We start from the raw sequence: 25,569 nt of genomic DNA on the forward strand, positions 1-25,569 counted from the left end.
GTTGAACACATTCAATAATAAGCCATATCCCTGATACCTTTTATTGATATCCCTCGGGGAACTATTGAAGTGAGGGGTAGTGAAAGAAGGTACCACAAGGTAATTTATTTATTAGGTTTTAAGGGTTGTGCCCCGTGCACTGTCTAGTTGTGATTTGAGTAATGCCAAGGGAGAAAGCTAAAAGCAAGGAACTCCTAAATAAGAAGTAAGCAAACCAGAAACTTTCACCCGAGACTTGAAACTAGCAACCATGAGATCCTTACTATAATATAGCACGAAAAGAGGGATACGTATTGAGACCGAATCAGATGGATAGGAGCTTGATTGTAGGGGATACTGTGTAAGAGAAACGATCGATGAACTTACTTTCTCGCCGATTGTCCGTCCTTTCTCTTTCTCCTCTATAGGAAAAAGAGGTTTTGACCACCAGGATCCGTCTCGGTCCGTCTTCCACCTCCTCCCCCGGGCAGCACAAGTCAAGTATGGAGGAATACGGCTTCCTTGCTTATCTCACTCTCATCCAACTGATCAATGCAATTGGAGGAGAATCGCTTGCCCATCTTCTTCTTTACCTCACTGAAAGGGCTTCCCCCAAGGGTTGTTCATAAAGTGGAGTGCATCGAAGAGCTGAGGAGTTTAAACAAAGAGTGGCTCGGCCTCTTGGGACTTTGACCCTGATGGTTACATAGAGGAGTTATCAGGTAATCGTTCTATAAGGAATCCTGTTTTGCTGCGCTCCTTTCAGTCGAGTCACCGCTTGCAGCCCCTTCCTCTAACAAGAAGATGTCTTATATAAGCTGTGGGACTTTGAAGATATGCCTTCACTTCTTCCGTTCCTCCATCTGGTGAGTTCTTAGCCAGTGCTTGAATAGCCGTTGCTAGTGATTCCGGTACTTAAGTAAGCGGTGCTACCCTTGTCGTATCCGCGGTTGATGGTCTTGTTGCAATAGACGATGTTACATAATCTGCTAGTATAGAATCCGCTTTGAAAGAATAGGTTGCAGGCTAATCCGCCTCTTTAAGAGGGCAGCATCCGATTTCTAACTACGAGTAGGAGCGTAGCCACTCGGGTCGATGGAATGGAGCTCGACTGAAAGGAGAGGAGAGATTTGAGAGATCCAGATCGGACCGGTTTGGAGAGGATTGGAGAGGGATGAGGAACCGTTTTTTCTTTCGGATAAGCCTCGGGAACTTGGTTGAATAGTACAATTAAGGAATTGAGTTCCAAAGGGGTGAGTTAATATTAATAGCAGTTACTATGTTAGTCTGAGTTTGGGACTCCTACTTGCTTGCAACTGCTTTGCTACTCGCTCAGTCTTCAATCGATTCCTTGTGCAATTCAAACCCATCTCAAATCTTCCCCCTAAGCATGTGTAGGTAACTAAAAATCCTCTTCCTGTTCGGCCAACGACTCTTTGGGTCTTAATTCTTAATAGAATATATCCTCCGAAAAAGGCTAGATATAGCAGCGGATCAGCGAAAACCGACTCTGCGACTTCTGGTTATCACCTTCGAAGCACAGGTTTTCCTATCATTTTCCTTAAAAGGGGAGGCTTACCTCAAGACTCTAAACGGCTTGTAGGCGTACGGAATGGAAATGCATGCAGGATTCATAGAGCTCCCAACGGCTGGAAAGCTACTTTCTTAACTAAAACTTTTCTTATTCTCTGGTTGTGGGGAGTAACAGCATCATAGAAAGAAAGCTCCTTTGGTACAATCTCCTCCGCCGGGTCTATCCCGTACGGTTGTTTTCAACAAGTAGTGCAATCAAAAAGCATTCTATGAATGAATTCCTTCATAGCCTTCATAGATAGAGTAAAGTAGAAAGAAATGGGAGTAAGCCTTTTGGTTCTTATTACTTAGTTCCTGTCTATCTTTATCTAAAGAAATAGACCCTCTTTGAAGCAAAGAAAGATCAGTCCAGTATTTAGAACTAGAATCGGAAAATTCACATACATAAAGGGTGAGGCTTTAGTCTACTTTCGATTAGAGTTTCGATTACAAAAGTCGAGTAGAAAGAAGACTCACTACTCAATTCGAAGGCGACACCTCTTGCTGCCTTTACGAAGATTTTCCTTCTTTGCTTCTTTTGTTTGAAATAGGATAGGAAAATAAAAAAGACCTTCGTAAGTTTCACTAAGTACCTTCGTACCTCTCCAGGATCAATACTTCTTAAAATTGAAAAAGAAAACCCCTTGTCATTACGAATAACTCTTTCTTTTCTTTCCTTCTTGCCAGTGGCAGTTGGACTTTCAGTTTGAGTTCCATTTGTTCCTAAAGGAACCTCGTCGACAGCTAGCTAAGACAAGGTTCAGTATGAAGGCAAGGAAGGTCTCTAATCGACAACAAAGAGGTATGCCAATTAGCGGCACACTTACTATAAACCTCTTTTCGTTAAATCATATAGTAAGACAGAATTCTTATCTGTCTTACTTTTATCCAATCTCTTTAGGGAAAGAATGACTCATGGGTATGGTTCAGGAACAGTATTCGATTTGTTTTCACTCTTATGAGATAGGAGGAATAGCGTAGTTTGTTTCGTACCCGAGTAAAATACTTGCCCTTTCTTTCCTTTGGTGCTTTAATAGAATATAAAGAAGAGGATCCCATTTCCTTTTAAGAAGGAATTGAGAGTCATATTCAATCGCCCGGGAATCCTATTTTATTAAGTTCGGAAAGATCAAGCCAAGCTATTTGGCAAGGGCCTAGCGACGAGGGGATTTCTTTTTAGAAGATCTAGATCTGACTGTTTTTATTACTTTTTTTCTTGATGTGAATCATAACTATCAGTTCAATCATTTCTTTTCCTGTTACAGATGTCAGTCTTTTTTCTGTTGATGCGGAAAAAAAAGCGCAGCTTGTCCTTTTCAGAGTAGGAGCAGTTAGGATAGAGTAAATCCCCTTCTTTCTCTGGTTTCAAAACCCCAACCGGTAACCAAAACAAAGAAGCCAGCTTCACCAAAGCTGTTATCATCGAAGTGAAAAACTAGTTATCAGAGAAGTAAATCAAATATCAGAGAAAAAAGTAACTATACCCATATCCACCCCTTATAGATATAATATAATTCAAAACAAAAGTTGTTATCATCGAAGTTCTAAAACATGTTATCATCGAAGTTCTAAAACTTGTTATCAAAGAATCAACGCTATCGAGTTAGAACATTCCTCATACGTTGTGCCTTGGGTTAACAAAGAAGATGGGTTAACATAACTATACCACTTTGCTACATACCGTGCTTTACTGCAGGAGGCTTATCGGCAAAAGGGTGTTCATATACACACACACACACCATAAGAAAGTTAGAATAAGTCAAAGGTTTGAGGTTATAGGATCTAAAGAAAAATACCCAGAGGGGAAGCAACGAAGGGATGAATCGGTCGAGTAGTATTAAATCCAAAATAAAGTCCAAGCGCGTGAGAAAGTTGTTACAGTGTTTATATGATTTTTGGTCCCCAAACTAGTAAAGAAGTGATGAATACAGGTCTAATTCGAAGTTTCCGTAGAAGTTTACATCAGGGGTCTTTCCTTCATAATAGACGGAAGACTAGCGTCATTCTGAACAGTAGTCTGAACAGTAGTCAGAGAAGACAGAAGAAGTATATTGATATTCCTAACAATATGAAAATTGGGAATACGTTTTTCCTTCGGTTCAGGTGGAATAGATCTTTTTCTTCTCAAAAGAAAGATGATGTTGTCAAAGAGACAGGAGAAAGATACCCTGATTCAGATTCAGTTTCATCTTCAGATTCAGATACTTATACTCATTCTTATGAAGATAAAGATAAAGAACAAAATCTATATAAATTAGCTTGTAATTACTTAGATATAAGTGATTCAAACCAATCTAAAAAACTAGATGAAGACATGAAATTGTTAATTATATCTAAGTTCTGGGATAAATTCTATGCTGAAATAGATAAGAATAAAAAAGAAGAGAAAGAAGAGAATAAAATGAAAGTAAAATATCACCATTCCGTGATGGATACTCTAGACAAATTTAAAAAAGAAAATCCAGTTGGAAGCTATAACTACAAATTAAAATTGGAAAAATTGCAATTAGAAATAGAAAATTTAACCACATATTTTGATGAGAAAGAAATCTTAAAAAATTCATTAATGTCTTTATTGCATGTCATAATCAATCCGTCTTTAGAAAGTGCAAAGAATTATATCCTAGGTAAAAGGGGGAAGAAACTGAGTTCTAAAGATATAAATCTCCTAAAGGAATTAGGAACATACACATTAGAAGCAATAATTATACATGTACTAGCACGATTGTTTAAAAACATAAACAATGAATATCCGTCTGTTAGAATGGCAACCCTGATCGATCAGCTGAATTCAGAAGTATTACGTCAAGGTGAGCATCTTAATATATCATATAAAAGTGAAGAGAAGATTACCTATCTTTTAGGCGTCGGCTTGCTTGAATTCATGATTACTCGACAAATAATTGATTTAAATACTCCTAAAAGGGATGAGACTCTCGAGTATTTATATGAAAAGAAAACAAAAAGTCTTGGAAGACAACATATCCAAATAGATTTCAAATATGACCTTGATCTTCTACCCATTAGAATGAATCTTCCAATGGTTTGCCCTCCTTTACCATGGAGGAAAAAAACATGGGAAGAAATCCAAAAAGAGAAAGAAGCAAGGAATAAGAAATTGTTAAGAATAAAAGTGAAGGATGCTACTAAGGAAGAAGCTGAGGAAGAAGAAGATCAGGATGAAGCTGAGGAAGCTAAGGATGCAGCTATTAATGCAGCTAAGGAAGTAATAATTAAAAAACCAAAAAATCTGTCTCGTTTGTTAAAAAATCTTGTTGGAGGTTACTTAAACACGCTATCTAATGAATTTATAAATCAGTTTTATTTCTTAACTTCAAAGAACCATGATTCCTTCCATGTCATTTTAACAAATCACCGTAAAATGTGTAAAGTCTTAAATCTCCTTCAGAATTAAGCCTGTGAGATAAACACAAAGGTCTTGAATTTCATTCAAAAAAATCATGATAAATTAGAAAATGAGGGTTTTCTTATGAATCGAATCCTTACTGATGTGAATATAAAAGAAGTCTCCGACATACTTAGGAATCTATATTACCAAAATAAAGATCTTATGATGAATGTTATTTTATATGAAAAGTTAGTGAATACCTTACATAAAAATATTCAGCAAGCTAGGAGTGAAACATTCATAATCAATCTGACACTCGATTAATAGAGTATATAAAAAAGGAGAAAGCTAAATCCCCATTTCTGTTCATATCCAAGTATCTTTCACTCTCTTATAAGAAGGACATTATTCTTTCATTACATAAGATCCCGTTGAGTCAAGACGCCTCAGCGAGTGCTTATCAGATAATGAGTTATTTTATGCTTGATAAAGATCTTGCAATGAAAACGAATCTGATTCCCTCAGTTCCTTTAGATACTGATATTCAAGATTTGTATATGTTTTTAAAAGATGAACTTCTGCAATACTTAAAAGAATGGGTGAATTCATCTATAAAGGAAGATAAACTTATTCTACATAAGTATGTAAGAATAGCAGAATTAATGGATAGAGACCTCATTAAAAAACTCTTTATGCCTAGGATCTATGGTAAGACACAAAGAGCTATGTCATTAGACATTTATAATGTTTATAATGATATACTGAGTAAATTAGACCAAAATAAGCTTGTTAAAAAATGTAATGAATTTTTTCATATAAAATATAATTAAGTTATCTCTTTGATGTTGTTGATAAATAATATAGGATGGATATGTGCAAAGATAGATAACCCTGTCTTATATAATATTCCCATGTTCACAACTGTTCAGAACTATACGTTAAGCTCTATCAGTAATGTATGGGTTTACAATAGTATGACGAAGAAAAAACATAAGGTTTCCCTCCGAGTACCTGAGACTACTAAAGATAAGAAGAAGAGTAAAGTATCTACATGCGTCAACTTTATTCATCAAAAGGATGCATATATAGCTATGTTAGTCTTAGATGAATTGACTCAGAAAAAAGAGAATATCCCTATTTACACTGTGCATGATAATTTCATAATGAATGCTGTTAACGCGAGTATTCTTTCTGAAATTTACACAAAAGCTTATATAAAGCTTGGATGTCCACTTCGATTTATCAACGAATTTCTTAATGATAACCTAATTAAGGAGAATTTCCCTTTTTACATGGATCTAGGTACATCCCCCGTAAATACCCATTACAATGATTCAGAAGGTCCTATAGAAGAGTGGATTTCGAAGGAACCGGTCCCTAAGACCTCTTTCTATCACTGGGTAGAAGATCCTATACCTCTTTCTCATCTTGAATATATTTTCAATTCTCATCATGAAGATGAAGATGATAATGAGAAAAAGAAGTTAAAATCTTACGAAAAGAAGAGATGGAAAGAAATAGTAGGTCAAATTCTGTCTAGTTATAGTGACTATGTTAATAAAGTGTGCGGTAAAGACGTGGCTGATCTACATCCTTCTGAAGCAGGTAAACTCCATGCACAGGAGTGGAGTCAATTTACACACCAGCTTCAGCACTGGAACATGTGTAGAAAAAACAACAGCTTGACATATTAGAATGTATGTCTTGAAAAACTATCGATTGTTAGACAAAAAGAAAACAATCCTATTTAATAGGGCAAAGTCTTATTATACTAAAAATAAGTCAAACTTCTATAAAAATTGGTATGACTTAGAAAGCTCAATCGAATTTGATAGATGCACGGTCCCATACCCAGGTTTGAGAATTGCTGAAATCAAATATAAAGAAAATTCTACCCCGCAATGTGGAGATTCTGAAATGATACTATTGGCAGTCTTACGACTCTTATTCATGTACATTTACAATCTAGATTTTCAATATGGTAAGTTTACTATAAGTTACAGAATGGAAATCTTTACAATAGAAGATGAGATTGAGATTCTTTCCTATACAATAGGTCCGGCTATATCTTTAAATGATGAAAAAGGGATTCATCTTCCTATTCAATCTTTATTACCTTTTATACTCAAATACCTATTGAAAAAAGCCAAGGAATACAAAGATTTTAAGCTAACTGGAATATTCATTCGTGCCTATCTTGAAGGAATTAATGAAAAAGACTCACATTCACCTTCGACTTCTCCTGAGAAAATAGCTAAGGATATTTGGAATAATATATCTTTATGCATAGAAGAAAAAGACTTTCATGAACCTGAAGCTAAATCTATGGTTAGGAAGCGTGCTATCTCCCCATTTATAACAGCTTTAAAAGAAGAATCCTGTAAGGATAGGAAGTCATTCATTGTAGCGGATACAGAGACTATTCTAATTGATAATGTACATGTGCCATACGCAGCGGCTTTCTTAGTGGTCAAACCAGATGAAAATCTTAGTCTTTCTTCTTTAATAGAAGTGTTTTTTAGTGAAGATCACAATTTCTTTATCTCTTCATTTCAAGAAAGGAGTTATAGAGTCTTGTTCGACTTTCTTAATCACATAGAAAGGGTGGCTACTAAGACAAAGAGTAAAACAGTCTACTTTCATAACTTTTCACGATTTGATGGGATTTTCTTTTTAGAATATTTAGCAAAAGTTGATAAGTACTACTTCAAAGCACTTATAAGGAATAATAAGCTTTATGAAATGAAAGTCTATAAAAAAGGTAAAAGCAAGAATTTGCTCTTTTCTCTAAGAGATTCATTGACTATTCTCCCTAACAGCCTGAAAGTATTGGCAAAGTCTTTGTGTCCTCATTTAGGAACGAAAGGCGAAATTCAACATGATGCTTTGACTTTGGAGAATTTGATGGAGAATAGAGAGATAATCTTAGAATATATGAAACAGGATATTCGTCTCTTAGGCGGTGTTATGGTAAAGGCTCAATCTCTCTTATATTCTTTATATAAATTGGATATTGTCAGTTGCTTGACATTGTCAGTGATATCTCTGAAAATCTTTCATATGAAATATTACGATTTTGCTCATTTTCCTATTCATATTCCAAGTTCTAATGAAGATACTTTTATTAGGCGTGCTTACTATGGGGGGCATGCTGAAACGTATATCCCACGAGGTCAAAATTTATACTATTACGACGTGAACTCCTTGTATCCATATATCATGAAAAACTATCCAATGCCGGGCGGTGTTCCTATCTGGCATGGGAATTTAAAAAACGAGGAATTGTAAAACTTGTATGGATTTCTTGAGGCATATATAGTGTGTCCAAGTTCCATTTCTCGACCTTTCTTACCCTATAGAGATGGGGATAGGTTACTTTTCCCTACTGGTGAATTCGTTGGTGTGTATTATAGCGAGGAATTGCTTTTTGCGCGCGAGTTGGGTTACATGATTAGACCATTAAGGGGATACTTGTTTGAGAAGAAGGATTCACCATTCGATAGCTTTGTCACAGACATATATAATGAAAGACTCAATGCTAAAAAAAGAGGGGATAATGCCATGACATATTGCTATAAAATACTATTGAACTCTCTATACGGTAGATTTGGTATAAATCCAGAGACTACTATAACAGAGGTGTGCGAAAAGAATAGATATACATCTTTGATAAAAAAGAAAAAGTTAATGGAGGCACATAAACTAAGCGATATTTACTACATCGTAAAATACTTGGAAAATACATTCTATTCTGATGAAAATGACTATCAACCTCCAAGAATATCTGCCGTTCATTTGTCAGCCGCTATTACAGCCTGTTCTCGCATTTATATGTATAAATACATTTCCAGACCTGACTGTTACTACACTGATACAGACTCTACAATTCTTGGTAGTCCTCTTCCTGACGAAGATATATCTTCCAATGAATTAGGTAAGTTAAAGTTAGAGTATTTTGTAAAGGATGGTATCTTCTTAGCATCTAAAAGTTATTCCATTGTAACGGATAATGAGACTAATATCATTAAGCAGAAGGGACTGTCTAAACACTTAGTCAATTACGAATGGTTTTTGAACCAATACAATGATCTCTCACATTCTGATTATGGAGACTAACTTCAGAATTAATTGGTCCATTTTAAAAATTGTAAAAATATTAGTAAATGTAAACATTTCTTCCAAGGTGGATACAAAAAGAGATCCAATCTTTGATAATTATATAATAATAAGTGGGTAGACACTAAACCTAAGAATATCCATGAATTAGGTAAGTACAAGAACTTTTTATATAATCTACAATTGAAAGATAGGCTCAATGATTCAGATAAGACTATAGCTATACTGAAAAAAGAGAAAGAAGAGTTAAAAGCTAAACTGGATTCGATCATAGCCACTACGCATCCTAAGGATTCTAAGGATGAACCATGATGAGAAGAGCACACCACCCACCCCACTTAATGAAAGATTGACATCACACTAGGAAAAGATTGACATCACTGGGAAAGGATATCCCCTGTTTAAGCTCCTTGTCTTAAAGAAGAGCTGTGGGTCGAAAAGATACGAATGGATAGGTAGTTTATCCAATTGGGATTCTTGCTAGGCGGGAAAGGAGATAATAAGAAATGCCAGCTTTGCTCTTTCATGACAGCGTCTACCTTTAGGGAAGAGGATTCCTCTTGGGTGGAACCTTCTACAGATAGATTCGTTCTACTCGACTCGATGAAGATCGCGCCCTGTACAGCTTGCTCAGCCCTTCTTCCTAGCTTCAACCTTGATATTGACCTTCTCACTGAAGCGTCATCCCAGGGGAGGGTCCGTAATGAAACTTTCATGAAGACTTGCTCGGAATTGGATCAAAAGTTGTAGGTAAACTCCTCTCTATAGGAAGGGATTCGACAGCCTTTCACTCCTACTCTCTTCATACAAGAGATTCTACGGAGCTAGTCATATACCACTAGATAAAAGGAAGTTTGAAAGACTAGAGGTTTCAGCCTAGCAAGAGGAAGACTAAGGCTAGCTAGCGGCCCCTTTCTTGCTTGGTTCCCTTCCTTGCCTATAGGGTGACTTAGGCTCTGCAAGACGTCCTATGTTGCACACTGACTCGAAATCTCCCTCATCCATTCCTGCATCAGTCAGTTGGAGCTTGCACAGGATGGCAATTGACTTCTGTCGAGTTCCTGCGACTCTGTACTCTTCTTATTCATTCAGAGATGGTCCTTACTCAGCGGGACTCGTCGGCACCAGACTTTAGGGAAAGATCTGTACTACTTGGGGTATTCGTACTCTCAGCTTAGTCTCTCCATAGTAGTATACTAGTAGAAGGCGTAGGTTATGACTTAATCCAATAGAGTCAGAACACTTTTATATCTAAAAGAAATGGTGCTCGATGAAACGATCCAGATTCCACACTATGCTGTGGGCTGGGGAGAGAGCTCCTCTGCGAAGCTGGTCGTTCAGTGTTCTTATGGAGGAACCATACTTAAAAGAAAAAAATAGAAAAGGCCCTCAAAAAAGAGCGGGAGAGTGATGGGCAACCTTAGTCTATATGTTGCTCGTAAGCCGACAAGTCCCAGTTTCGCAACAGTACTGGCGTAAAAGGATCGGTCCTTCACTTGCTGATCGTTCGCGAGTTGAACTCGCTCTCTTGCCACGCCTTTCACTCACTCGCTTGAAGTCGGACTCAATCACTCTTTTTGTTTGGAGGATCATTCGTTCTTCACCCTCTTGCCCCCGCAGGGAGCGCAACAACCAAGGTGTATATTATCATATAGAAAGAAGCAAGCGTAGCGAATCACATGGAGAAGCCCCTACCTGCCAGCGTGCGGATAGATAGGGCGAAGGGGATGGATGTCTGAGCGGTTGAAAGAGTCGGTCTTGAAAACCGAAGTATTGAGTTGAATACCGGGGGTCCGAATCCCTCTCCATCCTGCTACTAGGGTATAGTCAATGAGTGCACTACCTTATCTCCTCGAAACTTCCTATTCTTATGATCTAACTGCCTTTCTTCATCCCCTTGCATTAAGCCTAGATCTGTACTCGGCTAACCTTCTTTCCTTCCTCTAATTTGGTACCTCCTTAGAAAGAGAATCGGGATCGAGTTTGCACCAGGTTTGAGTATCGCCTATGCCATCAGTCGAGTTCCTGCGACTCTGTACTCTTCTCTTACTATTAGGAATAGCAATAGACTTCCTTCTATTGAGAGGTCCCATTCTTTCGAGACGGGAAGCCCCTCTGCTTCTAAGGTCTTCCTGTTGTCTAGGAATAGGCCAGTCCTACTACCGGAGTACGGACCAGACAAGTGAGAGAAAAAGAGGTCCTTGCTTTATGAGAGAAATACGAATATGAGAGAAATGCGAATGAGTTAAGAATATTGACTTCACAGAAGTCTTGGATTTATGCCCACATACCCACTCTTCTTCCCCCAGTCTTCCATAGAGGGCCTCATCCAAGTCGATTACAGTATTTCCTTTAGAAGAAAGAAGATTTTACCTAATAGGGAGAAGAACTCCATAATCGGAAATGGATTCTGAAAGAAGTATAGAAAGAATTATATACGCAAAAGAGAATGCATATGCATATAGAATTTTCTTCTTATTGAAAGATAAACGATCAAAAGCATATGTATCCTCAAACATGTCTTTAACGGTAACATTGAGGGGCTCACCGCACACGCATGGTGAAGGAATATGGTGTGTGCTACACATCCCGTATTCATATGTATCCCTCAATACATCGACCAAGAATCTAAGATCAGGTGATGCCATAGAAGCAGGATTACACCTTAATTGTAAAGGAACTAAATCCCACCAAATAGAAAATCCTATCATAGCACAAAAGACTAATACAAAACGTATATCATTGTAATATGAATGTATGATTGCTTCCTTAATGCCGAAGGATTTGATACGTGATTCAGGACTGGTTAATCCCTTTAATCCAGGCTGAGAATCATAAGTGCGTAGTATAGCCCTTTTTCCTGCATATTCCTTTATGCTAAAGGGAGGTTGACTCCTATTAGCCATGCTAGGATCCCACTCACCAAATGAAAAAAGAAGCCCCCATCCTCTGTTTGGAGGGGTGTAAACAATTGTTTTAGCCTGTGGTGACGATTTTTGAAGAACAGAATTAAGTACGGAATGAAGCTCCTCTTTATGTTCATCCAAAATGGTTTCAAGAAATACATGATCTAGAATATCTCTGACAGGATTCCGTTCTACCGGGGTAGATGGTCCTACCCTGAGCATCTTAACCCAAGAATAATTATAATTATTTGCAGAATCCTGCACGTCGTACATATTCCTATGTATTACAGGAAGACCTGTTCCTAATTTTGAAAAAAGACTGAACATTTCACTCATATCTTTTATCCCAAAACTATAGTTGTTTGATCCCTACATTCATTTGTAGTTCTTCAAAAGGAAGAGGACGATGACCCCTGCGATAGGGTGAAAGAAGCCCGCATACCCACTTTTCTTTCCCCCCAGCCCTCTATAGAATATAGAAGACTGGGGCCTCATTGCCTTCCATGACAACTACAGTATCTTTGATTTCAATCTTTTTGAAGAAATTCCAAGAATGATTGAAAAGGGAATATTACCTAGCTTATCTAGGGGGAATATATAGGAAATGCACTATACCTACAGCAAAAGCAATAGTAAGCGTAGCCATCCACATGGCTATGTTGTGATTAGCCCGCTCGTGTGGAAATTGATGAGCCATCACACTCGTTATTTTCCCTTCCCCTCCATTTTCAAGAGCATTCCTATAGACTTGTTCGATCCCTACATTTTGTTGTATGACATGATGGTGAATCACGTTTGGAATCAAGTCCCACCAAATTAGACATCCTATGTAAAGGACAGGGATTATAAGGTAGAAAGATAAATGCACAGGGCATATAGAGTATGCCTGCATCGAATAATTTTGAACTAAAGAAGGCACCTCCTCTATAGGAGGATCTATCACCACTTCCTCTATAGGAGGATCCATCACTTCATCCTCTATCACCACTTCCTCTATAGGAGGATCTATCACTATTGGTCCCACTGTTGGAGGGAACATCAACCATTTTTTCCGGACTACTATTAATGGGCTGCTACTGACCCTTTGGTTTAGATTTTTCAAACCTAATTCTGCTGAGTTCATTGAGATTCTTCATATTATTTATTTCATTTTGAAAGGAATTATGCACTAAGTTACTTACGATATGTTTAGAATCTAAAAATATTCTTTAGGATCACACACGTTAATATGTAAATCATGATCCAAAAAGATTATTTTATCATAACACATAACAGGGGGACTCCCTGGACCTAAACTCACTATCTTCCCAACCAGATGTAGCTCATACAATAGGTCACATGCTGCCTTCTCATCGAATTGATCTTTTTCTGAAGATCGAATCTGAATGAAGACCTCATGCCTGAATCGGAGAAATGGGATTCCGGGATACCGGAACTGAAACTCTCTATCGAAAAGAGAGATGAAAACATAATCTAAGAGGACATTAGAAAGTTCTCCAATACGAGAAAATCTTCTTAGCTTTACATTTTCACCTTCTATATTATAGATAGGAAGATGAAAAATAGAAGAAATAAGCTTAGAAATATGACCCTCACCCTCACCAACTAAAGATAGAACCTTAGATAAAAGAAGACAGAGAGGAATCTTTGTTAATGAGTCGTCTAAGTCTATCCTTAACAGTATTTCAGTCCTACCCATTGATTCTAACTCGCTATAAAGGTTAGATAGCTTATCCTCTTCAGGAAAGCTACTACAATAAAGACGAGATAATGTTAAGGACAAGCTCACGAGAACTAATTCATCCTCTATATCAGAGGGCATAAAAACTTTTAAGTGACTGGAATCTCTACCTCTCTCGAACAGGAGATCGGGATAAGATTCACGATACTCGTCAAAAAATTGACAGAGGTCCTTCTTATTCACTTCTCTTAATTCTAGGGGACATAGAAGGTATAACCCCTTTTGCAGTTTCTGTTTAATAACGGCTACTCTATATGGAGTAAAATTCTCCATAAAAAGACTGACATACATATGATTAATGTCATACATTAACTGCTGTAGTAATATAGAAGTACTATAGGTGCAAGATCTTTTCATTTTGTTAATAATGACACTGATCTATTATGGTACCATAGAAAAAATGTTTAAAACGGAAATAGAAAATACAGATAGGAAGAGTTTTTTAGAAATAAACTCCTTTTTACTTTCACCTGCTGGGCTTAACTCATCATCAGTCAAATCAGCAGCTTCGAGAACATTCATAAGAAATAATGGGTCTTCCTTACTAAAATACTTTATACCACTAATAGACTCTGGGTTACTGAGATCGCAAAGATTGAAGCTGTCATAAAATAGCATGACATTTGGTATAAGAGCATACCAAACATGAATACCTAAGCAGAACGAGAAATGAATAGCGTTTATCCTATAAAGAACTTCTGACACATTACTACTCAATATGAAAGATGATAAATGAGAAGAATGAAGGTTGAGAAGAGGAAGAGGTTTGAAAGAAAAATACGATTTTATGCGAAGACTCCTAAAAACTCCAACTGTATAGTTGGCTGATGCGATCCTTGCTAATAATGGTAGGGGTCTCCGCATAACGAGAAGATGCTTACTTATAGAAACGGAACAGAAGGCTAGGTATCGTGCTGATGCTCCATAAAAGTGCGGAGGGTAACCTGTAAGCATTGGGGATGAACTAATGAATTTAGAACGATGGAAATTTGCCAAGATATGCTTATGATGAGAAGTGAGGCAATAGGTTCATGGAGAACCTCTCTATAACTTGACGACTCATTGAGAAGTGAATTCGAAATATTCGATAATGCCCAGAGTAGTTTTATTATCTATTCACTCTTGATAAATAGGAATATAAGACGTTACCATTGTTAAGAAACATTAACACCCCTTCTTTTAATGAGAATTGGTTACCACGAGAGACACTATCTTTAGTAAACATTAGCTTGAGTTTATTTATACTTAATACAGTTTTAAAAATGGTATAAATATCTTGAAAATCTTGCTCATCATCTTTTAGAAAGAGGAGATTTTGATATCTATAAAATGTATCCTCTTTTAAGGAAGAATCTCTTAGCGCTTGATCTAGGTCAAGCATCCTGAGATGAAAGAGGGAACTACATAAATCACCACAAGGTGGTATGGATATATGGCTAATATTTAAATTATCCAGATCAATTTCCATAGAATTAATCCTTTGCAATCTCAAGCCAAGGAATTGTAGGATATACTTAAATACTTTTTTATCTAATAGGTCAAGATTGACAAGATCTTTTAATTTTTTAATAAGTTTATTTGGATTTTCCTCCATAAGAGATAATGTGAAGTCACATCTATAAATATGGGGAACATTGGTCCATTTATAACTTAAGAAGGAGTAAAACTCCTCAATATCAGGCATCTTAAATTCAAGAGATGAACTCGTACCCAGTAGATTCGTGATTACGAAGTTGATAGTAACAGCTAGAGCATTTTGTACTAGCGTGTCTTCATCTGAGGCATAAAGATTATAGCCATGTTGATCACAGAGTTCAGGAAATAGATCCTTTTCTTCTTCTGATTTTAAGATCTTCAAAGAAGGCCAGGTGGGATCGCGATACCTTATTTGTAGTGCTGAGAAAGTGTATGTTCCTTCTCGAACACTACAAATGATCTCATCCACTCTAGTCTGACTCAAAAGAGAGTGGATGAGAAATAAAATTGATGTGAGATGGGCCCAGAAAAAGGAGAGTTCCTGTTATAATCCGGAAATGATTCGTGTATATATTTTACAGAAACGTGAAATCAAAGTGGGTGATAAAGTCGCTGGAAGGCATGGAAATAAAGGCATCATTTCAAAAAATTTACCTAGACAAGATATGCCTTATTTGCAAGATGGAAGACCTGTTGATATGGTCTTCAACCCATTAGGAGTACCTTCACGAATGAATGTAGGACAGATATTTGAATGCTCACTCGGGTTAGCGGGAGGTCTGCTAGATAGACATTATCGAATAGCACCCTTTGATGAGAGATATGAACAAGAGGCTTCGAGAAAACTAGTATTTTCTGAATTATATGAAGCTAGTAAGCAAACAGCAAATCCATGGATATTTGAACCCGAGTATCCGGGAAAAAGTAGAATATTTGATGGAAGAACGGGGGACCCTTTTGAGCAGCCTGTTATAATAGGAAAGCCTTATATCTTGAAATTAATTCATCAAGTTGATGATAACAACCCCTTAGAGGAAGGGCCAAGCGAGGGGGACAACGAGTCGGAGAAATGGAGGTTTGGGCTCTAGAAGGATTTGGTGTTTCTCATATTTTACAAGAAATGCCTACTTATAAATCGGATCATATTAGAGCTCGCCAAGAAGTGCTTGGTACTACAATCATTGGAGGAACAATACCTAAACCTGAAGATCCTCCAGAATCTTTTCGATTACTCGTTCGAGAACTACGATCTTTGTCTCTGGAACTGAATAATTTCCTTGTATCTAAGAAGAACTTCCAGATTAATAGGAAGGAAGCTTAATCGGAATGAATCAGAATTTTTCTTCTATGATTGATCGGTATAAACATCAACAACTCCGAATTGGATCAGTTTCGCCTCAACAAATAAGTGCTTAGGCCAATAAAATCCTACCTAATGGAGAGATTGTTGGAGAAGTGACAAAACCTTATACTTTTCATTACAAAACCAATTAACCTGAAAAAGATGGATTGTTTTGTGAAAGAATTTTTGGGCCTATAAAAAGTGGAATTTGTACTTGTGGAAATTATCGAGTAATCAGAAATGAAAAAGAAGACCAAAAATTTTGTGAACAATGCGGAGTCGAATTTGTTGATTCTCGGATACGAAGATATCAAATGGGCTACATCAAACTGGCATGCCCAGTAACTCATGTATGGTATTTGAAACGTCTTCCTAGTTATATTGCAAATCATTTAGATAAACCTATTAAAGAATTAGAAGGTCTAGTATATTGCGATGTGTGATTTGATCGAAATTTTTATTTGACAGTTTTGGAATGAAAGAAAAACTGTCATCCCAAAAGAAACGGGATGTCCTGGATCTGACATGTCTCTTGAGAGGGGTAACATGAAGCTCATAATTATAGGTGTCTTCAATACTCCCTAATAAAAAATTGGTCTATGGTCGCTGCAGTAACAAATAAATAGGAATTCCTAGTTGTACCTCGTGAAAACCGACTTCTTTCTTTTTTTTTCTTTTTAAAAATAGAAAGAAACTATGTTTATACTCAAGTAATCAACTATGTCATGGTTACGGGAGTCTATACATCGCATATAGGCTTTAATAGCATCGTGGCATAACCATCGAAGTGAGTTCAGGACCTAAGAGATCGAATAGAAAGAGACATAGACAAATAAATCTCTTATGATATGAATTCTAGGATACTAGAAATTTCTCGTTCGAAAGGAAGTAGACTACTCAAGAATTTCACATTTCATTTAGGTCGTAATTGTGAAAATTGAATAAGTTGTGATAATTGAATAAAGAATTCAAAAATTTAAAAAAAATGAAAAAAAAATGGAAGAATGAATTAATGAGAGCTTGCTTGCTATTCATTATTCAATTCATTTGGAACTTGAGTAAGGAGTAGCTCTTTTTTTTGTTTTTTATGGATTTTTAAATTGGAAAGCAGGAACCCTTTCTTTCGATTTCTATTTGGTATAATTACTTGAGGCGGATGAGAGGAAACTTTCACGTCCGATTTTGAAGGGGGGAGACCTTATAGTATAGGAGTATAGGATCCTATCCCAATTTTTCTTTTGCTAGGCCCATAGCTAAAAAACCTACTTTTTTACGATTACGTGGTTCATTCGAATACGAAATCCAATCCTGGAAATACAGTATTCCACTTTTTTTTACTGCTCAAGGTTTCGATACATTTAGAAATCGCGAAATTTCTACAGGAGCTGGTGCTACCCGAGAACAATTAGCCGATCTAGATTTGCGAATTATTATAGATTATTCATTAGTAGAATGGAAAGAATTAGGGGAAGAAGGGCCTACGGGGAATGAATGGGAAGATCGAAAAGTTGGAAGAAGAAAGGAGTTTTTGGTTAGACGCGTGGAATTAGCTATGCATTTTATTCGAACAAATATAGAACCAGAATGGATGGTTTTATGTTTATTACCAGTTCTTCCCCCCGAGTTGAGACCGATCATTCAGATAGATGGTGGTAAACTAATGAGTTCAGATATTAATGAACTATATAGAAGAGTTATCTATCGGAACAATACTCTTATTGATCTATTAACAACAAGTAGATCTACGCCAGGGGAATTAGTAATGTGTCAGAAAAAATTGGTACAAGAAGCCGTGGATACACTTCTTGATAATGGAATCCGCGGACAACCAATGAGAGACGGTCATAATAAGGTTTACAAGTCCTTTTCGGATGTAATTGAAGGCAAAGAAGGAAGATTTCGTGAGACTATGCTTGGAAAACGGGTTGATTATTCGGGGCGTTCTGTCATTGTCGTAGGCCCCTCACTCTCATTACATCGATGTGGATTGCCTCGCGAAATAGCAATCGAGCTTTTCCAGATATTTGTAATTCGTGGTCTAATTAGACAACATCTTGCTTCGAACATAGGAGTTGCTAAGAGTAAAATTCGAGAAAAAGAGCCAATTGTATGGGAAATACTTCAGGAAGTTATGCAGGGGCATCCGGTATTACTGAATAGAGCGCCTACTTTGCATAGATTAGGCATACAGGCATTCCAACCCATTTTAGTGGAAGGCCGTGCTATTTGTTTACATCCATTAGTTTGTAAGGGATTCAATGCAGACTTTGATGGGGATCAAATGGCTGTTCATGTAACTTTATCGTTGGAGGCTCAAGCGGAGGCTCGTTTACTTATGTTTTCTCATATGAATCTCTTATCTACAGCTATTGGAGATCCCATTTCCGTACCAACCCAAGATATGCTTATAGGTCTCTATGTATTAACAAGCGGGAATCGTCGAGGTATTTGTGTAAATAGGTATAATCCACGTAATCACAAAAATTATCAAAATGAAAGAATCGCTTTTTGCTAATTCCTATGATGCAATTGGTGCTTATCGGCAGAAAAGAATCCATTTAGATAGTCCTTTGTGGCTCCGGTGGCAACTAGATCAACGCGCTATTGCTTCAAGAGAAGCTCCCACCGTAGTTCACTATGAATCTTTGGGTACCTATCATGAGATTTATGAACACTATCTAATAGTAAGAAAAAGAAATTCTTTGTATATTCATTCGAACTACTGTTGGTCATATTTCTCTTTATCGAGAAATTGAAGAAGCTATACAAGGGTTTTGCCAAGCCGGCTCAGATGGTATCTAATCATAGGGATCTAAGCTAAGTCATTCTATGACATTGGCATGAATTCCAATCTTTTCGGTTCAGCTAGGACCATAGTTCCTGAATTTCATTTCTATGCAAATCAAAATCGAGAAAAGGAAGTTTCCAATCATTGACTCAAATCCATTGTCGAACTCTACTCAACGGAATATGGAGGTACTTATGGCCAATCAGGCCAATCTGATCTTTCACAATAAAGTGATAGATGGAACTGCCATTAAACGACTTATTGGCCGATTAATAGATCATTTTGGAATGGCATATACATCACACATTCTGGATCAAGTAATGACTCTGGGTTTCCAGCAAGCCACTGCTACATCCATTTCATTAGGAATTAATGATCTTTTAACAATACCTTCTAAAGGATGGCTAGTCCAAGATGTTGAACAACAAAGTTTGATTTTGGAAAAACACTATCATTATGGAAATGTACACGCGGTAGAAAAATTACGCCAATCTATTGAGATATGGTATGCTACAAGTGAATATTTGCGACAAGAAATGAATCTTAATTTTAGGATGACGGAACCCTTTAATCCAGTCCATATAATGTCTTTTTCGGGAGCTAGGGGAAATGCATCTCAAGTACACCAATTAGTAGGTATGAGAGGATTAATGTCGGATCCACAAGGACAAATGATTGATTTACCTATTCAAAGCAATTTACGCGAAGGACTCTCTTTAACAGAATATATTATTTCTTGCTACGGAGTCCGGAAAGGGGTTGTCGATACTGCTGTACGAACATCAGATGCTGGATATCTTACGCGTCGACTTGTTGAAGTAGTTCAACACATTGTTGTACGTAGAACAGATTGTGGTACCACCCGCGGGATCTCTGTGAGTCCCCGAAATGGGATGATGTCGGAAAGAATTTTTATTCAAACATTAATTGGTCGTGTATTAGCAGATAGTATATATATGGGTCTACGATGCATTGTCATTCGAAATTAAGATATTGGGATTGGGCTTGCCAATCGATTCATAACCTTTTGAACACAAACAATATCTATTCGAACTCCCTTTACTTGTAGGAGTACGTCTTGGATCTGTCGATTATGTTATGGTCGGAGTCCTACTCATGGCGATCTAGTGGAATTGGGGGAAGTCGTAGGTATTATTGCAGGTCAATCCATTGGAGAGCCGGGTACTCAACTAACATTAAGAACATTTCATACCGGCGGAGTATTCACAGGGGGTATTGCAGAACATGTTCGAGCTCCCTCTAATGGAAAAATCAAATTTAATGAGGATCTGGTTCATCCCATACGTACACGTCATGGGCATCCTGCCTTTCTATGTTCTATATACTTGTATGTAACTATTGAGAGTCACGATATTCTACATAACGTGACTATTCCACCAAAGAGTCTCCTTTTAGTTCAAAACAATCAATATGTAGAATCAGAACAAGTGATTGCTGAAATTCGGGCGGGAACATACACTTTGAATTTTAAAGAGAAGGTTCGAAAACCTATTTATTCCGATTCAGAAGGCGAAATGCACTGGAGTGTTGATGTTTACCATGCGCCCGAATTTACATATAGTAATGTCCATCTCTTACCAAAAACAAGCCATTTATGGATATTATCGGGAAATTCGTGCAGATCCAGTATAATTCCTTTTTAACTCCACAAGGATCAAGATCAAATGAGCATTCATTCTCTTTCTGTCAAAAGAAGATCTATTTCTAGTCCTTCCGTAAATAATGTTTAAGTTAACCCCAAATTCTTTAGTTCATATTTTTCGGGTAAAAAAGAAAGTAGGATTCCTGATTATTCAAAACTTAATCGAATCATATGTACTGGTCATTGTAATCTCATATATCCTGTTATTCTCGTAGAGAATTCTGATTTATTGGCAAAGAGACGAAGAAAGACATCATCCCATTCCAATCAATTCAAGAACAAGAGAAAGACCTAAGGACTCGCTCGGCTATATCGATTGAAATGGAAATACCGCTAAATGGTATTCTCCGTAGAAATAGCGTTTTTGCTTATTTTGACGATCCCCGAAGAAAGAGTTTGGGAATTACTAAATAGGGGACTATAGGGGTGCATTCAATCGTAAAAAAAGAAGATTTGATTGAGTATCAGGGAGTCAATTTAAGCCAAAATACCAGCAGATCGCTTTTTTTTTCATTCCCGAAGAAGTGTATATTTTACCCGAATCTTCTTCCCTAATGGTACGGAACAAGAGTCTCATTGGAGTAGATACACCAATTGCTTTAAATACAAGAAGTCGAGTGGAGAGAAAAAAAATGGAAATAGTGAGTAGATGGATCCATATCTTTATCTCTATCCACGGAGATACCTATCTATATGGATAGAAATAAAGATATGAATCGATCTAGACTATCCTCTATCCGGATAGATATGTCCCTATGAGCGACTACGCCGATCTTTATATGTTTTGCCCACGTCCGTTTCCGCTCCGAAGAGGAAGGTTTAAATCTTTCAATCTTATGTCGTGAGGGATATGACCTATGTTAGGTCCATAAGATACCACAGCTTTTAGTTTTCTATGAAAAACCTCCGAATAATGAGTAGGTAGTTCGATCCTTTTGATTCTTCTCTTCATAGTAAACTGATGGGGGGATGCGGAGCAATAGATCGAATTACTATATAAAGAAGAGTTGTAAACTATAGGACTTCTTATTCGAGTAGGAAGATTTCGGTTTTTCTCGTTCCTTTTCTTCGATAAGAATAGGGATTTGAAATGATACAAATTTCCTCTTCATTCTGTTGTGCTCAGCGAAGGAACTGCCTAAGCATACTTTTTCGGATCCAAACTTCTTTGTTCTTTCTAAGTCTTCTTCTTGCATAGAAGAACGCAACTGTTGCAAAAACCGGGATTTTAGTAGTAGGCGGCATCCCCTCTTAGTTTTGAGTAGGTGGAACCATTCTGTTTTGGTTCTTCTCCACATTCTTACCGGGTGATCCAGGAATTTGCCTATGATTTTTTCAACTGATATTTCGATATAGAAAAATCTCCTTATTTCTTCACCGCGGATTCTTGCGTCATTTTCTTGAAAAGATATTAAATCACCGTGGGAAACTTTCAAATGAGTAATGCTTACCATTCCATTATTCACACAAAGCCTTCGATGACTTATCGGCTGCCTTGCTTGAGGAATAGTTTCACAAAAATGGAGACGAACCGGAATAACGTCCGATCTTGTTTCTGGATTAAGTAGAAAAGGGATATATGAAGTTCGTTCTGTTCCTCTGTGCATCTCTGTGATGGATAAATCCCCATGAAAAAAGGTCAACTTTGTGTAGTTTGTGATTGGATGTAACTGTTAAGATTTTCTCTGAAATTTGGACTTTTGGAACGCCAAACCCTTAGGAGAAGAGTGTTCTAAATAGTATAGGGCTCCTCTTAATACCAGTACTACCGAGCGTAATCTTTACCCGTGGAAGTCCTACTAGAAATGCCCTGAATATCGTTCATAACGTGCTAATGCTTCGACTAGGAGTTCTCTTTCATCAGACAAGTGAAAGCCGGATGAGATGAAAGAAAGTGCCAGTTCCCTTTTTTCCAAGCCCAAGGCCACCTATTTCTATTTCCATTACAGTGGAAAGCCACCCGGGTAAAAAAAGCGTACTATATTAAACTAAGAGTTTGATGGCTCTTCAATCAAGAAAAGAGGAATACTTTTAGGGTATCTATTTGACCAGAAAGAAGACCTTTGGGCTGGCTTGCCTTTGCCCGAGAGGGCTTGGGCTTGCTTTCACTTGCCTTGCCTAATGGCTTGAGATAGAAGGACTCCTCCAAGGAATCATCTAGAAAAAAACGACTTATACTCAGTGAGGGACAACTACAACTACTGGGTGAGTAATGAAGAAACTTTTCTTCTTCTTTTTTAGTCAAAATGACTTGACTAGTAAGTCTATTAATAATAATTAATAGAAGTCTTACTACCCTATTCAAGACTCTTCCATTCTACAAACTTGCCTATTAATTTCACTTATATAAATATCATCGGGTGAGGGACTGGAACTCCAATGTAAGTAAACTAGCCTTCAAACTATTACCTACTAGGGCTATTCCCGACTAGGGAACCTGCCTATAGACTATACCTAGAACTTCCTATCCGTGGAACCCAGTGAGGGGATTGGTATAACTGATAAAAATTCTTAGCCCCTTAGTTAGACACAATATCACTCTTATTTTATTCTGACTACTGAGATGAGAGTGCTCTAGCCGAAGTTAGAATAGTGTTACTTACGACCGAGACTGGGCCTTACATTACACAAGCGCTTAACAGTTTTACAAGGGATTTAAAAAAATAGCAGTTACACTCCATCGAAGGCAAGAAAATATCCTTCAACCTATACTGTTATGGATACTCCTACTAGCAGGACTTCTTATTATTCTAATTCCGCAGAGTAGGCATAAGGGAGGGATTACCGCGAAACTTACTTACAGTACACAGGACGTCATCAGTCGTGAATCCTATATATATGCCTATATAATGATATGTAAAGGGATTGTCAAGTGGAAAAATACCATTCGATTCGCCTTGACCGGATCACAAAGCGTTAGCGGAATGGTAAACTTCGCAGCAGGGCGCAGTACTAATTGATTCTTTCATCGTGTTTGATTGAAAAACTGGATTGCTAACCCCAAGCGAAAAGCTTATTGTCTTCCTCGGCTAAAGGGGCATTCGATGGTCTTAGAGATGGTATAGTTCCATTCCAGATTTGATAGTAGGGATCGATTGTCTTGTCTGAGGAATTACAAGTGGACGATTAAGCAAGCTTCCTTTAAGGTCCTTTTAACTTAATAATAATAAAGGGAAAGGAGTCGAAGATCAATCCCTCTTTCCGTTCTGCAACCCTATTCTACTGCGGTGTGCCCGGAGCTGTGTAGTGAAATGCCCTCGTCCTCGCAAAACTTTTCGACAAATTCAGCTGATGTATACTCACCACCATTGCCCGTTCTTAAGCGTTTAACCTTATTCCCGCTTTCTTTATTAACTAAGGCCTTCCACCGACAACGAAGACTTCGGACTTCTTCCCTTTAGGGTATAAACCCATACTTTTATCGAGTAGTCTTAAATGAAAGATAAAAATTTTATCCTCCCGTTGACGGAACTTTGGCTTTGGAAGGACCCCATACATCTGAGTGTAGATAATCTAAAGTACCAAGGGTACGGTGAAGTGCAACTTTGAAACTCACTCTATTCTACTTCCCAAACAAAGAGTGTTCAAAGAAGTCCAGCTTACAAGACTGAAACCCGTCGAGCAGCTTTCTCTTATGCAATTCAAGCAATTCCCGTTAACTCATATGGCCAACCGCATATACCACAACAGTGTCTGGTCTTCATCACCGGGAGTGCTTACCGCTGCTCCACCTTTCACTGTACCCCCAGAAGCTCAACATAAATATAAACTTACCCTTCATTACGACCAGTGCACCTTTAGAAACCTTCATAAAAAAACCTTCTGCTCTTTCTTTGCAGCCATTGGATTCCAGTGCATCCAAAGAGAGTTCTTCCTTTAGGTTGGGAGTAACCGCAAGCACCTCTTCTTCTCCTTATGTCGCCTCCCCCCCTGAAACCCAACACCTTGTATTTTGCCTAGCTTGCTAACTGGGATAGGAAAGCCGAAACCGCTATATAAACCCTCCTATGATGGATGAGGACTCTCAGATCTTAGCCCCATGTTTTCGAGTATACGATGACTGCCTGCTGCTTCTTACTTGACCCGACAACCCATATCAATTATAGTGAAAGTAGTCTACCCTGCCTTCTCAGTGAGAAAATGGAAATTAGGGCAAAGTTTGTTTGTATAAGAGGATTATGAAAGTGACGTCTTATGTGACTATGTGCCCATGCCCAGTGAGGTTCGGCCTACCTTGATTGACTAATGGCGAATGTGATCTCCTGACCCCACTCTCGCGAATCACTCCTTCCTGCTTGAAGTGTAGAATGGATTTAAAGAGAAAAAGTCGCTACACAATAGCCCATTTGTGAGCAGGTGGTGGTGAAGCAAACTTGCCATTATCCAAAATGAGAGGAAGTTAGTGAGTCTTCGAAAGTCTTTGTCGATACTTATATTCACTATATAACTGGGTTATGAAGAGGACTCATTGAGCAGAGTTTCCGGTACTTGAAGGCGGGTGGAGCTTACTTATTTGCTTTGCGCTCGGAATCATTCATATCGGCCTGTCCTTCATGACCGAAGCCCTTTTCTTTCTCAGGTCGAATCTCGAAGTCAAGTCCGAACCTGCAGTCAGGTCTCGAGAGAGCCTCTCTCGA

At 37.8% G+C, this 25,569-nt stretch overlaps 2 protein-coding genes and 2 pseudogenes across 2 annotated transcripts; 3 read left to right on the top strand and 1 right to left on the bottom strand.

Annotated features, from left to right (window-relative positions):
* Positions 1-6,595: 6,595 nt before the first annotated feature.
* LOC126668403 (DNA polymerase-like) lies at positions 6,596-10,151 on the top strand. The gene is made up of 4 exons (XM_050361609.1): positions 6,596-8,184; positions 8,260-8,834; positions 9,501-9,712; positions 9,960-10,151. The coding sequence occupies exons 1-4, from the start codon at positions 6,596-6,598 to the stop codon at positions 10,149-10,151; spliced, it is 2,568 nt and encodes an 855-aa protein (XP_050217566.1).
* A 5,482-nt stretch (positions 10,152-15,633) lies between these two features.
* Positions 15,634-19,284, top strand: LOC126667517 (DNA-directed RNA polymerase subunit beta'-like; annotated as a pseudogene).
* Positions 19,285-19,376: 92 nt separating this feature from the next.
* Positions 19,377-21,680, top strand: LOC126667510 (DNA-directed RNA polymerase subunit beta''-like; annotated as a pseudogene).
* A 27-nt stretch (positions 21,681-21,707) lies between these two features.
* Positions 21,708-25,312, bottom strand: LOC126668404 (ribosomal protein S4, mitochondrial-like). The gene is given in 11 exon segments (XM_050361610.1): positions 21,708-22,034; positions 22,036-22,580; positions 22,583-22,647; positions 22,742-22,860; positions 22,962-23,089; positions 23,932-24,036; positions 24,236-24,327; positions 24,615-24,669; positions 24,738-24,862; positions 25,166-25,223; positions 25,306-25,312. Coding segments are annotated over 11 exon segments (1,626 nt in total).
* Positions 25,313-25,569: the final 257 nt, after the last annotated feature.

Source organism: Mercurialis annua, linkage group LG2 (genome assembly GCF_937616625.2).
Source record: "Mercurialis annua linkage group LG2, ddMerAnnu1.2, whole genome shotgun sequence".
Classification (NCBI taxonomy): Eukaryota; Viridiplantae; Streptophyta; class Magnoliopsida; order Malpighiales; family Euphorbiaceae; genus Mercurialis; species Mercurialis annua.

What these genes read in the sequence shown, in the direction of transcription:
- LOC126668403 (XM_050361609.1), top strand. Translation starts at nt 6,596, where the DNA reads ATGTATGTCTTGAAAAACTATCGATTGTTAGACAAAAAGAAAACAATC. An exon ending in AATTTAAAAAACGAGGAATT is followed by an intron (nt 8,185 to 8,259) that starts GTAAAACTTGTA and finishes CTTACCCTATAG; the next exon opens with AGATGGGGATAGGTTACTTT. An exon ending in TATATCTTCCAATGAATTAG is followed by an intron (nt 8,835 to 9,500) that starts GTAAGTTAAAGT and finishes GATTCTTGCTAG; the next exon opens with GCGGGAAAGGAGATAATAAG.